Source organism: Sphaeramia orbicularis, chromosome 7 (assembly GCF_902148855.1).
Source record: "Sphaeramia orbicularis chromosome 7, fSphaOr1.1, whole genome shotgun sequence".
NCBI classification, from domain to species: Eukaryota; Metazoa; Chordata; class Actinopteri; order Kurtiformes; family Apogonidae; genus Sphaeramia; species Sphaeramia orbicularis.
Window position 1 is genome coordinate 35,189,399 of NC_043963.1, and position 16,319 is coordinate 35,205,717.

At 39.2% G+C, this 16,319-nt stretch overlaps 1 protein-coding gene across 2 annotated transcripts; it reads left to right on the forward strand.

The window, feature by feature from the left end:
* The first annotated feature begins 1,856 nt into the window (after positions 1-1,856).
* On the forward strand, positions 1,857-16,319 carry calcoco1a (calcium binding and coiled-coil domain 1a). Of its 2 annotated transcripts, none has more exons than XM_030139904.1 (15): positions 1,857-2,048; positions 3,200-3,340; positions 3,432-3,534; positions 7,132-7,334; positions 7,555-7,767; positions 8,000-8,148; positions 8,279-8,348; positions 8,454-8,609; positions 8,859-9,113; positions 10,092-10,217; positions 10,401-10,496; positions 11,219-11,306; positions 11,473-11,723; positions 11,979-12,070; positions 14,186-16,319. In XM_030139904.1, exons 2-15 carry the CDS (start codon positions 3,209-3,211, stop codon positions 14,211-14,213), a joined length of 1,962 nt encoding a protein of 653 aa, XP_029995764.1. In that variant the 5' UTR covers positions 1,857-2,048; positions 3,200-3,208; the 3' UTR covers positions 14,214-16,319. The 2 variants fall into 2 exon arrangements, with proteins under 2 accessions (XP_029995764.1, XP_029995765.1); XM_030139905.1 differs by having other exon boundaries at positions 1,858-2,049; positions 3,202-3,340; positions 11,476-11,723.

Below are 16,319 nucleotides of genomic sequence, written 5' to 3' on the forward strand. Positions count from 1 at the left end.
CTTGTACTGTATTACCACTACTTTATGCATAAACTTTATACTTTCTATGCCAGAGGCAATTATTATATTACCCCACTACATTTATCCAATTCCTTTGTTTGTTTTTTTCTCAGATTACAGTTCATGACTAAAACTGTCCATGTATCTCAAAACATGATGATTTTGAATGTGTACGATCAACTGAATTATCAAGTTTTTCCTCATAAGTTGCAAAAATTCTCCAACTTCTTGAATGAAGTCTTATATATTTACATATTTTATTTGTTTGCTTGACAGGGACAGCACACACTAATAATAAGTATGAATGCAAAGTTACCACAGTTAGCCAAAAGACAATTTTTCATCTGCTGTTCCTAGAAAGACGTTATAAGGTAACTGTACAAAAAGACATACAAGATTAAAATTACAAAGCTATGGGAGCATAGCTTTGCATGCAGAAATAATAAAAGGATAAAATACCGATGTTAGTGAATACATCTTTTAAGACACCTCTAAACTATATTATCATGCACCACAGAGGCATACAGAACAATAAAATTAGAGGTAATAATACTGATACAAATACAAACTAAATTAAGACCACACTGTGCCTTAATTTGTTAATGCACACGTTGCTGCATTTATGAACAATACGAAAAACATACAAAGCACAGGAACACGCATTAAGAAAACCTGTATAATACACAGACACAACAATACGACAGACATGCAGACACAAGGACAGACTGCAGCAGTAAGATAGCAACAGGTGGCAGCAAGTGACGCTGAGCACAAGGAGACGGAGGACAAATGAAGTGCAGCTGAATTTTAGTGCTAACAGACCTGACCATTGATGAACCATTTCTCTTAATGTGCTTTTAATACACTGTATGAATCCATTCTTCCGACAATAGTTGGAAGTTTGGGTTTGGAAATACTAATGCATATTCATACAAAGCTGAAAACAGGTGAAACATGCATGTTTTTTTGAGCATGGCACAGGACAATGACACTGCAAAGATTTGCCACTCTTATAGAACACAGTGTATTGCTCTGTTAAACGAGCAACAGTACATACAGTACAAGTAGCTTAACTTTTAAAAATCTATAGTGGTGAAATGTAAAACACACTCTATCGCAGTACTAATAGTAATCCAAAAACATCATACATAACAATGAAAAACAGCGATAATTTCATTGCATAATGACACTATACTGATAGCACATTCATAATTTTACTTAATACATTAGTAGTTAAGTATTTTCACTGCAGTATGAGTACTTTTAGTTATTCTATAGTAATTTTGTTCAATTAAACTAATATCTAAAATTATCTGTGCCTGAAATCACCAAATCAATGCATATACTGGGACCTTCTGACTCATAATGTATAGGTTTCAGGTTTATGTCATCATCTATAATACAGAAAATACAAACAATGAGGCTAATTTTAAGTCAACTATCTGTGAATTATGTTGAGACTGAATAGGATTAGGCAGAAGTTAAATGCTTATATACAACTCGCTAACATTAGAATCAAATCAGTTTTAGGCTACCAAAATATAGGTCTGTCAGAAAAAAAAAAAGTAAACATCTGTAACATTTTTCCGTTGCCGTCATAAGCACATCTCGTTGTTTTACTCATCGCATATATCAAATACTTCCTTCTATTGGACATTGATGTAACCATTAGTGCTCTGTGATGTGTCATCCGATGAGAAAAACAACAGCTGCCCGATGAGAAGCGTCAGATTACGTTCGGCTGTTCACGCGCTAAAACGCTTTGAACATGGGAATTGTAGTTTAAAGTCCAGTAGTCAGCCGCCGTTTAATCAACATTATGAACGACAGTTCCCACAATGCCTCGGTGGAAGTGAGGCTGTCATGCTTGTGTTTTGCTTTGGTTTTTTGTTATTGTTTCAGGCTAGTGGAGCAACTGAGCCCGGAGAAGAAAGCACGACTGTCTTGCATATGTGCGTGTCTTTTTTTTTTTTTCTTTGCGGACGGTGACTCCGGTATTTATTAAAAGACAAATTGCTCAGACTGTTCATAGAAGCAAGAGCGATAAAGGTAAGAGAGATGTCAGAAAGTGTCGACAAATAATGTGCGCAGCTGCCTTTTGTAGTTGACAAAGCATGTGATTGTCTGTACTGACGTGTGCGCGCGCCACATCAATTAATTGGACAACAATGGTGAGCTGCCACGGAGCCGGATGGGTCAGATCACAAGTTTGTCTAAGTTCGCATCGAGACGCATGGCACACAATGATTACTCGACATGTGCTACTGTTGGGCCTCAAGCCTCGTGCTGTGTAACATGAACCCTCTGAAAATGGTGTTACTAAGCGCTTTTGCCCCGTGCGGTTTTTGTCCCTGATGCAAATAACATCTTCTAAAATGTGTTCATCAACATTCAGAGCTGCAGAGAGTAGATGCTCTTAACACTTAATCCCCAGAATTATATTGGATTAAGGCTTCCATATCACTGAGGAATACAAAAATTAAGTATAGCAAAGTTACAGTTAATCCACTTTGAGAGCATATATGTTAAAAAGTCTTACAGGCCCATGTAGTCCTCATGCACATGTTGTCATATTAGTCTGTTACCAAGCTTGGCTGCCTTGAAATATATATTTTCTCATGCCCTTGGTTGCTGTTTGCATACATCTGGGGGAATTTGAATTTCTGCCATGACTCGGTGCATTCACCAAACACATGTCCCTTACTGGAGTCAATACCCTACACCATATGTGAATGAATAAATACTTTGTTCTCGCACAGAATCTCCAAAAGGTGTTGTAAACCGCAGGCACTTAACGTTCTTGCAGCTTGTATTTGTCAGGGGAACTTGAGCCATGTGTGTACTGGGGGGGCCCAACACCTTGCATGCTTACACGTGATGGTGTACAATGGCAACAGATTTTGCCGACGACTGGAAATAGCCTTGGTGACAAACATGTAGTATGTCACGTTGCTTGAAGGACCTGTTGTCACTAAGGTTTAGTTCTGGTGTCCTTTCCTCTAGTCGGTCCAGGTATCTTTTTACACTAAATATTCACACTCTCTTGTTTGTCCTCTAGTAGTCACCTCTTACCTTTTCAACGCTTTGCTGCTATATTGGCAATTATTTTTAATTTATTTGCAAGTCTAACACACTATTTTTAAACCAAGTATAAATATAATGCTTTTTCTATAGGTGTTAACCTATCTTGCTTTTGTTTAGTGTTGCCATGGAAAAGGCTTGGCGGGTGGAGTTCAGAAACGTGGGTTGCAGTTACTTCCCTGAAAGCAGAGTTGACTGCCACTATTCGCTGAGCTCACAGCACACCTGGGCCAGCAGTGACTGGATCGGGCTCTTCAAGGTATTGTAAATACAATGAGTGTTGCAAAAACTTTGTGATAAAGATGAAGTGTTGTTCTGGAAAATAACTGTGTGTATGTTTTCTCCCTCAGGTTGGATGGTCATCAGTGAGAGATTACCACACGTTTGTTTGGGCTCTGGCTCCAGCTGATTATCAAGAGGGCACGGAAGTCAACTGCTGTGTGCATTTCCATGGTACTAATAATAATAAATTATTATATTCCTCATAGTCAGGGCTATCAGGAATATGAATTTTGTTTGGCATTCTGTGTTCTACACAAAAATAGAAGCAGTTAATGATTTAACCATCTACCTGTTCATTTAGGGTCAGTATTATAATATAAGCCTTACAGTGAGTTTGTAATGTAATACACACATATAAATGAAAACTACATGTCATTTGCCTCTTGCAAGAAACTGGACAGAGGTGACATAAGTAATAGATGTTAACATGATGTCAGTAAAAGACCAGTTGTAAAACCTCAAGCTGTAGGGAAAAAGTGGCAATAGTGATGTAAATTACATTTCTATGACTTTCACCCAGCTGTTTTTATACAGGTTAATTGAAATCTTTCTAACATTATGCAAAACAAACAGTCTCCTTAAATAACTGCAATTAGGCATTTCTGTAATAATTACTAACCATGCCTTGCCATGGTTAGTTCTATATACACCAAAAGAATAATCCTTCCTAAGTATAAGGAAACCTCTCCAACTATTCAATGCCCAAATGTCCTATTCTCTGAAACACTGTCTTAAATAAGGCATTCCTATGGTCTGGATCAATGGAGCCAAGTAATCAGCGTAAGACAGACAACTGCTCCAGGCCGGTTCTAACTACTTTTTCGCACTGAAGAATATGGTGTTCGCTGTGTCCTGCCTGTCAGTGGAAGCTGATAAGCCTGATTCAGTTAGGAGGGGTTGAGTGAGGGGCACGTGTGCAGCAGGTGTGGTATTGACCTCTGGTAAAGTGATTTATCACTAACTTAAACATACTGTCAATGTCATTCTTCACTGGAGGAAGAGCAGCGGAAGGTCTAAAGAAACTGCTGATGGCTTCTTATCACCAGAGATGCAGTGATTTAAAAACATAGTTGCTTGCACTGTGACCTAAGCTGCTGCTGTGAGTTACAATACAGCTCATAAACTTTGTTGTATGTCATTCCTGCTGCCTGTTTTCCATCTTCTCCCCTCACTGTACATGTGTTGTGAAACAGAAATTCCAAGTAAATCACTCTGAATATGAGGCAAGAGGCTATATGAGATAAGGATAATGGGACATTAGCTTACTTTATGCGCTGTGCTGGTTGAAGTCACCGATTGCAGCTCCTGTCCAGTCAGGGTGGAAAGCTGAAGGCAAAACATCAAATACAGACTATTAAGAAACCAAGTAGTTGTAGCTTGTAAATTAAATATGGTGAAACTACCTAGTACGGTAAGCCTGTACACGTTTCTATGAGACATGAATGGCTACCAACATAAGGGAAACATCGATAAAAACACGTTTTTATGGGTTTTAAATGAGCGTTAGATGACACATGAACATTACTTGGCTAAATGTGTTCAGTTTCGCTAAAACTAGGTGAGTATGACTTTTCAGTGAAAGCACTAACTAGTAGGTAACCAAGTACAAGGCTGTAAAAGGCCCTCAATATACATATTTATTGTATGTAAACGTGGTTTAAGCTAAATAAATACGAGAAACTTGACGCTGTTTGTAAATACGTACCTGTTTAGCATCTTGAGGCAACTTGGCTACTTAAGCTAACTGTTCACTGTAAAAACTCTTAAAGCATTTTACTTATTGACATCACACACTAACAACGTACCTTTGAGCTTGAGCAGTTTCCAAAGAGTAATTCTTCGAGTCGGACCCGTAGTTAGTAAAACGGGACCGGAATAAGACTGTCTGTTAGCATAACATTTACTCAGTGACGTTTTTTCAGGTGTTGCGGTTCTTGACATGAACGCGCCACTTTCGAAAACGTCACGTGACTGCGTTTTAATTAATAGTGACGGGACTTTGGGCTCTTTGAAGGGAGCCGTTCACTGAAAAGAGCCGTTCAAAAGACTGGCTCTTTTATGTTTTTTTGCATTATTTTGAAACACCAATGCTTTAATGACTAAATAGGCTACATGTGATGATTGACATTACATTTTAAAGGTGTTTAATTGGCGCGGCAGTCAATATTATCTTACTGTAAAAAAGAATAGTTAGTTCAAATGTGTGGGCTAAATACATAACATGAGAGGTGACATTAGGCAAATGCTGGAATTTGACAAAAAAAAAAACATAACGGTACATTATGTGGACCAGTCTGTAGCCTAAAAATGAAGAAGAAAATAAAACATTTTCTTATGAAATAACATTTTATTCTCCTCGAAACAAGAATAATAAATGTTGAAAGTTGCATGCTCTTCTTTTCTTTCTGAAAAGTGCATCCAAATACTGCTCCTTTTTCTTTGGCTCATTACTCACAGGTGGTCACTCACTCATTCTCAAACTTTTCTCTGGTTTTGACCAGTGTTCCAGCTCCGCCTCCTCCAGTATGCTCACCTCACGCTTCAAACTGTTGTTTTTTCTAACTTCTTGCCATGAGACATGCGCATTGCACAAGCACTCTTTTTGTTCTGCTCGAACATTCTCCTCCTGCCCAATGCCTCCCCAGTGACGCTAAATGGACAGGCAATTGGACACGCCCTCCTTAAAAAAAAAAAAGAAAATGAACGGCTGTTTACAAAGACTCAGTTCCCATCATTCATTTCAAAGAGCCGTTCAAAAGATTCGATTCGTACGTGAACGTCACATCACTATTAATTAAAAAAAAAAAAAAATCGCTAGCTTGATTATTTAGCTACCTTACATGGATCGTTGTGGTACCCGTTACCATATTTTTTTATAAAGCTGGGTAATAAGAGTCTCCCGGCTTAAAAAGTTACCTATGACTCGATTAAAAGGATACGGCCTACATTAGACACACAAACAGGTATTATTCGTCCATTGCATCAGGTAATACTACGTTAGCTTGTAGCATTACCTCTGAAGTAGCTTGGTTAGTTTGTCTGCTTAGAGATTGAAAGTTTAATAAAGCACCAGTTTTGGCATAGGGCTGACATGGCCAGGTTTGAAGCAACCAGCAGAGAGAAAGCACGTGTGCCCCAGTTTTGTTGAATGAACTAAAGGTTACTGACATTTCTCGCTTATTAGTTACTTTTAGGTAAAGATGTTGAAATATGCATGTGAGGGAACTAGCAGGATTTCACAACACCATAAGGCCTGTTGGGAGTGTAACTGTGATGTCCAGGTGGTTGTGACCTAATAAATCCTCTTGTGATTTTTGAAAGGTGCAAGTTACATAACTGCTACCTAAAATGACAAGTAGTACTTGTTTTATGCTCATTAATTTCACTACAGCCATGTGACTACATATTAAAAGTGTTGTCTTAAGTCCCTATTTCACTAACAACATGAAAGAAAGTAACTCTTCCACATGGATCAACAGCATAATGGGAAGCCAGTTGCAGTACTGCTATTTTAACAGAACAGTCAGGCTAAAATAGCCTTTCCAAAAGCACAGTCTATTTATCCAGTTTAATTTTTCTTTACGCAGCCTGAACCCACTACTAAAAACCAAGATGTGGTTGTGGACCAAGAATCAAAATACTAAAAAAGATGACGCTATTTCAATGACTGAAAGTAAACATTTACACTGGAAAAATAGAACGTCTTATTTCTCCTTCAGAAAATCGTTCTAACAGACCCTCCTCTTTTTTTTCCCCCTCATTTTACAGCCTCATACCTACCAAAGCCCAGCTCCCAAGAGTATGAGTTTGTGTATATTGACGCCAAAGGCGAAATTTGCTCCTGCAGCTCCAAATTCACATTTTGCGCCCCAAAGCCACTGGAGGATTTAGTGACCCTTGAAGAAGAGTCCCATGGAGGGGAGGAGGGCACAGATATGCTTCTGGTTATACCCAGGGCTGAGCTGCTACAGGTAAGCATAACAGATGTTGTATATATTGACCTTATATGGTTAATGACTGTGTTTTCAGCTTTGCAAAAATAATTACTGCTGGTCAGATAGAGTTTCATTAAATAATGGTACAGATAGGTCTAATGATGAATCAGTATCATTGTTTACTTTTGATACACAACGACGAGAACACAAGGAGGATGAAGATGCTCCATTGCTTTCTTTTTCTGTCTCCTCCCAGAGTCGGCTGCAGGAATGTCTGCGAGAGCGTGCTGAGCTTCTGCAGCTTCAAGAGGCAGCAAGCAGGCAAAGGGAGAGAGAAAAGCAGGAGTATAAGAGGGCCAGGGAGGCCTGGGAGAGACAACGTAAAGAGTTGGAGATTGATATTTTCAGGCTGCGGGAGGAGCTAAAGCAGACTCAGGAGAAAATGGAGGATGTGCAGCAAAAACAGAAGGTAGTTGGGCAAATACTATGGCAAGAATCAGTTGATTAGTCCTAGTTTTTTCAGTTCTCATTTCTCTGCATCGGAGCTTTCACCCTTTCTTTTGGTATAAATAGTAGTTCACTAACATGCCGTGGTAGTTCTTTTTATAATGTTAAATATTGCATATTTTGATGGAGTAAGATTTTCCTATGTCTTCATAAATTCAAAATCTTAAAAATTAAAATTGCCTCTGGTCTGGTAGGAGGAGCAGGCTTTGGGAGAATCACTGGCCCAAGAAAAAAGTATGTTATTGGATGCGAGGGAGGCGGGTGAACAGCGTATCAGGGAGCTGGAGGAGGACATCAAGACCTTGACAGAGAGAACAGTAGAGAGAGAGACAGAGTTGGAAAGGTTTGTCAATTTAATACTTTTATTGTGATATGTTTGTTTTTCAGTTTTTTAGTGTTGCTTTCTTGTTTTGTAGTATTTCAAGTGTTTATTTAGGACTTTTCATTGTCGTTAACCTAATCTGTGTGTTCAGGATGAAAGAAAGGGTGAAGCGAGCAGGAGCTCAGAAGAAAGAAGAGGAGGGTGAGAGAAAAAGCCTGCAGGTACTTAAATCAATGTATTATAGATCATTTGATCTTTATTTTTCTGCTGTGTATTCTGCTTCAATGTCTTGCTTTCCATCTATATTGTTCATTTCTGTCCCTTAGACCAAGCTGGAACAGACAGAAGCTGAGCTCCGCAGTCTGTCGAAGGAATTCCAGGGCCTGAGGAACTCACTGGCCCAGAGAGACACCAGTGTCCTGCAGCTCCAAAACACCATCACCACCCTCACCCAAAAACTGACCACTGCCCACAGGAAAGAGGTCAGATATGTCTTTGAAAATGAGATATACTGTAAGCATGCAGGTTCTTAGTTACATTTGGAAAGGCTTTTGTTCTTGCATTTTTTAGGAGACGGGTATCATTTTTAATTTCTCTCGCAATATATCTCAAAGCACATTTTAATTTGTTGAAAGGCATTTGCATCTGACACCAATTTATTTGGGGTACTTAATGGAGATGGTATAGTGGAAAGATGCCAACACTCCCTCTCTTCATTCATTTATGGCCAGACGGAGAGTGAGGCAGCAATGAAGGAGATGCGAAGCCTGCGGGAACGTCTGAATGCAAGTGAGCGCACTGCAGAAGGTTTGAAGAATGATCTAAGTGCCATGGTGACCCAGAGGGATCACGGGCAAGCAGAACTACATCAGGCTCGTCTGCAGGCAGCACAGCTCACTCTTCAGCTGGCAGATTCCAGTCTGGCTCTGAGAGAAGGAAGAGCCCACTGGGCCCAGGAGAGGCAGAATCTGCAGCGAATGTCTGAGGTATGTGAGGCCTTGGAGCATGTGTTTTATGGTGTAATAGACAAATGTAAGATATTTGCAATTGTACCCAGAGAATTAGATGGTAGAAGAGTTAAAGTTCTGTAATAGGAAAGAGAAGACATAGCAGGTTAATTAATATAGCACATACATATACTCACTATCTGGGTAAAAAGTATTAAATTTCTCAACCAATTTAAGTCATTTGTGTTTTCAGGTCAACGGTGTATGTAGAGGGAAAAGCTTTTTGTGACAAAACATACAACCCAGCAGCTAATGCAGTATCTACTGTTGCCCATAAAGTTATAATTTTCTTTTCAGACACATTTCTTTTTTTATGTATTTTATACACATCAGTAATCACCTTTGATCAGGTGCAATGATTACATACCAAATCCCAGTTACACTTTATCTATCAAGAATAAATCACATTGTGACAATGATTTCATGAGAAGACGTAAAAATGTTTTATTCCGACTTTATGAGTAACAGTATATATGTAGAAGGTGGCATGCAGCATAGCAGCTAAATGGAGAGGTCCATTGTAGACTGTTGCAGTACTGAACCCTATTGAAAATAAAGGCATGGATGATCCTCTTTTACGTATCTAATCGGCTTTGACTCACTATGAAGCAGCAAGGGCTGAAATAAGACATGAAAGCATCAGAATAAAAAAAAACATACACATTCTGAGACTAAATATAAATATAGCTAAATATTCCACAATTCTGTTTTTGAGCCATAGAATAGAGTAGCAGAATCAGATCTGATGGAATCTGAACAGTTATTGGTAATTACAGCTGCCATTCAGGTACCTACCTTTCTGAGAACATGTTTGAGAAGTTAAAACTTCACTTCACAAGCTAGAAAGGTGAACAAATTCTTGTTTCCTCTCAGATTCCTCTTGAATTACATTATATAAAAAGGTTATTATGGTATTTTGCTCATTGGCATGCATGTGTGTTGGTGTCACCCCAACAGAAAGACCACGAACATCTGGAAAAACTCCACACAGAGATGCAGACAATGGAGGAAAGGCTGCAGGAGGAGAGGATGGAGAGAGTGAAGCTAGAGGTGGAGCTTGGAAGAGAAAAGGATTGCAACCGGGTGAGAACACTAATTGGAAGGCTAATGAGCACAGGTTTATTTTGTGAGGTCTTCCACAAAATATGGATGTTTATTTAAGTCCATATCATTCCGTTCCTGGCTAAATTCACTTTGTACAATCCTAATTGGCTTTCATTTACTGTAAGATGGTTCTGACTTTGTCTTCTGATCTCCGGCCTGCAGGTCCAGTTGAGTGAAACCCGCAGGGAACTGCAGGAATTGAAGGCCAGCCTGAGAGTGGGCCAGATGGAGAAAGAGCAGCTACTTGCAGAAAAACAGGTTAGAAGCACTATTAGATCAGACACAGATACAAGTTTATTGTCAGCTGTTAAAATATTAAGACTAATCTGTAACAATTATCAATTTAATATTGGCTATTAATCAACACATAGCTCATGCTAGAGCATATCTTGTCACACAAACACAAACTTACACATACAATCAATATCTGCTTTTGCATTTTTTAAAGCACAAATGTATTTACAATAATGATAAATTCTACTCCAAAAGTAGGATATATCACACATACACACAAGTACATAGGTGTTGTGAGTGTCCCAGGTGCTGGGAATCTTTTGTCTGTTGTAGTCTTCTTAGTTGTTAGAGTGCAATATAAATTGTTTATAGAGCAATATAAATCAGTGGATTTCAGGGCAGTTGCTGCTGCCACTGTTAAACGATTGCAGAGTTCATGTTTCCTAACCACCATCACATTTTCCTACTGTTGGCACAGAAGATGATCAGTGTTTTTAAAATTGGAGCCCAGCTTAATTTTATCACTCCTCAAATAAGCTTTTGTGAACATAAATTAAACAAATGCACTATTTAGTACTGTGATAATTATGTTCATATAATCACAAATGTTGTACTTGTATTGTATATACGGTATAACCACTCAGTTGGAATTGGACATGATGAGGGTTATGAGGGTGATTGCAGCTGAAGCCATGATAAAAGTCCCGCCCTGGTGTGTGATACGATGACTGTATTTCCCACTAAAGGAGTTGATGGAGTACATCTGTCAGCTGGAGCAGAAGATGGGAACAGTGGCCAGTGCCAAGTGGAGCGCTGCCCCACTCGCCTCTGCAGGTGAGTAGAGCCACACATTAATCTAGTGTATGCCCTGCAGATGTGGACCATAAAAGTGTTAACTATCATTCAACAGCAACCCTAAATATTGTTCAGAATGGCCTGTGGAGCCATGCCTGAAGGAGCAGTGAACACTTTCTTTCTCTTTGCTGCTGTTTCTTTCCAGCAGGGCGCCCTGATGGTGTTTTATCTGACTCTGAGGATGAGAACCCAGAGGCCCTGCAGCCCCTCCGTCCACCCAGGCCTCTGGGACACTACAGCCTGTGTGAGCAGGGTCAGCCTGACTCACTGCTCCCTGTCACCCCTCCCCATTCCCCCAGGGATGTAGAGAGGAGTGCAGTGGTCATCAACCAGCCAGCTCCCCTCTCCTCGCCACACCAGGCTGGCGCTGATACTCTGGCACACAGCTCAGATTCGGTGAGACTATCTGAACCATTCAGTGTCAGCGTTGTGTAATTACTGTATCTGTGATAGTGAAAATGAGCTATGTCTTTATGCTGATAGCCATGCACACCAGTTAAACATGGGCAGTGGGTCGTTTGATACAGACATTATCTCCTAGAAGCAATTAGGCTGCTAGTCGGCAAGTTATTAGAGTGTAATAGCTGTTAGACAGATATGTGTTAAGTGTGTGTCTGTGTGTGTGTGTGTGTGTTGCTATCTGGTGTACAGGAGGAGGAACCTGATCCACTTCAGTGTGGACGACACAGCTCCAGCGAGGACACAGCCCTTTTACTGCCCGAACATGCAGACACTGTTCTCAGGTACGACCGCGCAGCCTAGAAACAAATCATAATTCAAAAAATGCACACAGGAAGAACTCAAAAAATTACAAATATTTTTAAGAGTACACTACAGCATCAACAACTGAGCTTATGTTGACTTTTGTTCTTCCATTATACCAAATCCAGTGAAGACTGTAATTCAGTGTAACATTGTGTTTCATGTGGTTGCCTTTCAGTGGCAGCATTTCCCCTTCTACAGGACAACATGGCAAACCATCCATTAGAATAAAATGACATGACATCAATATATTTCTGTAAATATAATGTGAATGAAACATAAATACATCACCTCATCTGTACACAGATTTTCATCAGCAGTGGTGAAGAAAAATCATCCAATGCTACTTCACAGCTTTATTAAACTTATATTCTGTTATTGTTTTTATTAAGAAGCAGAAATTACAAACTGTGTGTTTGGTAAATAACTGTAACTCTAACCAAAGTTATGCTTGAATGTATTGCAGAGACATTTTTACCTGTGGAATACCCATTGGGAAAGACCTTACTTAAATCACTGATGCTTATCTCAATCTTAGATTTGTGTTGCTTCAATACAGACGAGGCACTTAAGTGTTTTTCCTCATATACAATATTAAGCAGAGGTGTTAGACCACCATTTGGCTTGTGTTGTAGTAAGGTTATAGTAACCTTACATATGCACTTCATACTCTGTGTATCAAAATACAGCTGGAATGTGCAGGAAACATTAAAAACAGTTTATAGATACTAGTGGGAAGTATTTAGTGTGACCTGCCTTTGCAGACAAGTTAAGATTTACTGCACTAACCTTCTAATGTGTTTACACTTGGTTTCTTTAAATGATACTTTATGTCACATAACCAGAGGTCATACTAAATACTGACTTCTGTCTGTAGAAGCCATTTGTTAATGACTGAGTGTGTGTTTATAATGCTGTGCACATAGGGCTGTTTTCATGTTGTATCTTACTAAACAGAATGGGGAAATAAATGTATAGAAATAAATGTATATGCTTTTTACAACCTTACAACATCAAAAAACTTTAGGTGGCCCAAAATCTTTTCCCAGTACTGTAACTGTTTCATATACCATTAGTGATTACTCCTGATCAAAACTCTGTGCCAAAAAACTTTAAATTAAAACCAGATTTTCACATTTGTCACTTTGCAGTTACACAGCTACATTAACACGGGGTGACAACAAACTTTTCCTGTTGCTGTTAAAGTCTCTATATGGAAGATATGTTGTGAATGAACTCACAGTCATGTGCTACTTACCTTTACTCATGACACTAAGGGACTAAGATTAGCGCACATTCACAAGTGACAATGAGCCACAATTGCAACAAATCAAACCCTGTTGGAAATTTAATGTTGAGAAATGGAGATTTGCATTACCGGCTGCATATTAAAATGGAAAATTTCTTTGAGACCAGACAAGCCAACAAATTTCTGCCTGTCACGCTGGCTAGTTTAAACTCCAGCAATGCATCATATTTTATGAGCTCATGACTTGATTTGTGTGTACAGCCTTACTCTGCAAAGTAATTAGCGAACATAGCCACCAGATAAATGCAGTGGAGGAGAAAGTATCATATTTCTCCCTGAAATGTGGAAGAGTGAAACCATAAAGTATCTCAAAGTGGAAGAATGGTACACAGTACTTCACAATACCTGAGTGAATCTACGCGGTTACTTTCCTTCTCAGATCTTACAAAAGTAGTTACAGGCGCATATAGTGAATTTTCAAAGCTTTCTAATGCACACAGACAACATGCAAGCGGTTATTTATGATGACAGGGTGGCTGGAAGATGGAAGTTTTGAATATGCGGTCGTAAAAGAAGTTGAGTCAGGGTGAGGCGGGGGAGACTGTGCGAGACAGAGCTGGGCTGTGGGAGGGGCGAGATGGGAGGACAAGGGGACAGATAAGTTGACAGCAAGCTGTAGCAATGATTTACCTGAGGGGTGTACCGCAGTCACGGGCCAATTTTCAGCATCATTAAAGCCTTCGCTCTCCCACTCACCCGCTCTTTCAGTCTAACCTCCTCTTTCAACCAGAATGTGTGTTTCTTTCAGTTTTTGCACTCACGCACTCTGCTTTGTGTCTTCCTCCAGTGATCTGGCCGACACCTCGCTATGGTAACCAGTGGACATTCACCCACGGCGACCGATCAAAGGGAGAAGGTGGACTTTATTGGAGTCGGTGTGACTCCGCATTACTTCCACTAACAAGCACATATATAGCTCACTGACTCAGAAAAACACAGAAACAGAAAAATATGTTTATATGCAATTTCCATGGTATCTGCAGTGATCCTTTTCTCCTTCTAGACTATTGTGTTGTTGCCTTTACTGTTTGTTGTTAGAAATGACATAATGCTGGTGGTGGCAGGTCAACACCGTGTTTATGACTGACATAAGACTGTTGCACAGTTTGAAGCAGTGGTCTTTTAGGCAACAGGCTCTGGCATTAGAGAGTTTGCGGGCTGTTGCAGAATGATTTCTGTTGAATCATTGCTATGTCGAGAGCTTTACGATGGATGTTATGTCGTTTTTATGACATTTGTGATTAGGAGTCATGACAGGCACTGTAATTATGATGTTTTGTGCAGGTCCCCGGCTCTGCTGGAAATCATAGCAAAACTCTCTTCCAGCTTTAAATTCTCCACAGCGGTTTTGAACACTATTCATGATAGCATAAAGTAACGATACAGCCTCATGCTAGAATTATAATGCAGTAATGTCGCTCTATGACATCATATTTCTCCTCCATTTACTCTGAACTAAGATTTGATATGCACTTTCTTGTAGGCATTAGCAGTTGATTGTTGTCACCCAGATGCAGTTAAGAAGATTTAGTGATGCAGAGGCGTTCGTAGATGGATAAGCATTCGACATATGAGTTTATTGAACAGATTGTGTTTAAAGTCTATTAAGATAAACGCCAGCTGCAACTTGCTACTTCAGTAACTTTATATCATAATTATTATAAAATTAATGCTGATAAGCTTTTCACTGTAGATAAGCTGCAGTTTTTACCTCGTAATGAACCTGGATTTTACATTTTAGAATAACTGACACAAAATGCTAACTTCATTTGGATATTTAGAGCTCTTCTTTATTACACTTTGTATTGTACAGAAATCCTTATTCACATGCCATTCTAAATTTGTGCCTGAAAAAATAAAACTACACAAAAGTTTTGCAAAAAAAAAAAAAAAAATCATCTTTACAGATCCTCACATCATAACATGGTGTTGGTATCCCCCCCTAGTCTATGGCATTATATTGCCTAATAAAAACTGCTGCCTACCTTTTAATCAATACTGTATGCATTTTTCATGATTTTCTATTTATAATTAACGTGAGTTATGCTGCAATCAGACTATATTCAGGTTTAGGTTGAAATAGGTAGGTGTTCAGTTCAGTTCACACAACATTTTGTGGAATGTGTGGCAAAATTTTCCATGCTTGGCTAAGATTTGCTAGACACTTTGATGCTTGATTTTACCGGCTATATTTGCACCCTATTTTTACTATAGATGAATTTCTAGATAAAAAGTTGATATGTATACTTAAAGTGTGTCGGTCATGTCCTTTCATTATTATCTTAATCATTACCATCGTGTGTAGTGTTTACGCGTACTTTATCTACTTTTTTTTTTGTTTCCTGATGTGTCACTTTTTGACTGTTGCAAGGTGCTATCACTGAAGGGCAACGATACCAGCATGATGAGTTCAGGAGAGATTGGAAATGTGTCAACAGTCTGCGAAAGCAACTGGTTTGAATGTTTAAAGCAGATTTATTGAAGTAATCGTAACAAGCAGACTCAGAAGGTTTTGTAGTACAGGTCTTGTCATTTACCTTGTGTCACTGTGTAATCTGGTGTTGCAGTACGTGTTAATCGTCTTCATATGTAGAAGTGTGAGAAGTATTTTCAGGAGCCTGGTGTTTTTACCCAGAAGATTGCACTCTACATGCATTCTCCGCAGTCCTTATTTGTGGTTGTCATCTGGTTTATGTCTTGAGGAAGTTATTTTTTTGTTGATCCGCCGAGAGCTTCCAGGATGAGTGCTCCTCGTCAGGACACCGCCGCACATTGCAATAAAGCTCCTGTGGTTATGGTTTGTTTTGAAGTTTTGTGTGTGAAGGTTATCCCACATGTACACCCTCTGTGTATTTTCTTATCAGCCATGTAACAGGGTTTGGGTGGGGTTCTGTATAATAAAATGGTTTATGTATCCATTA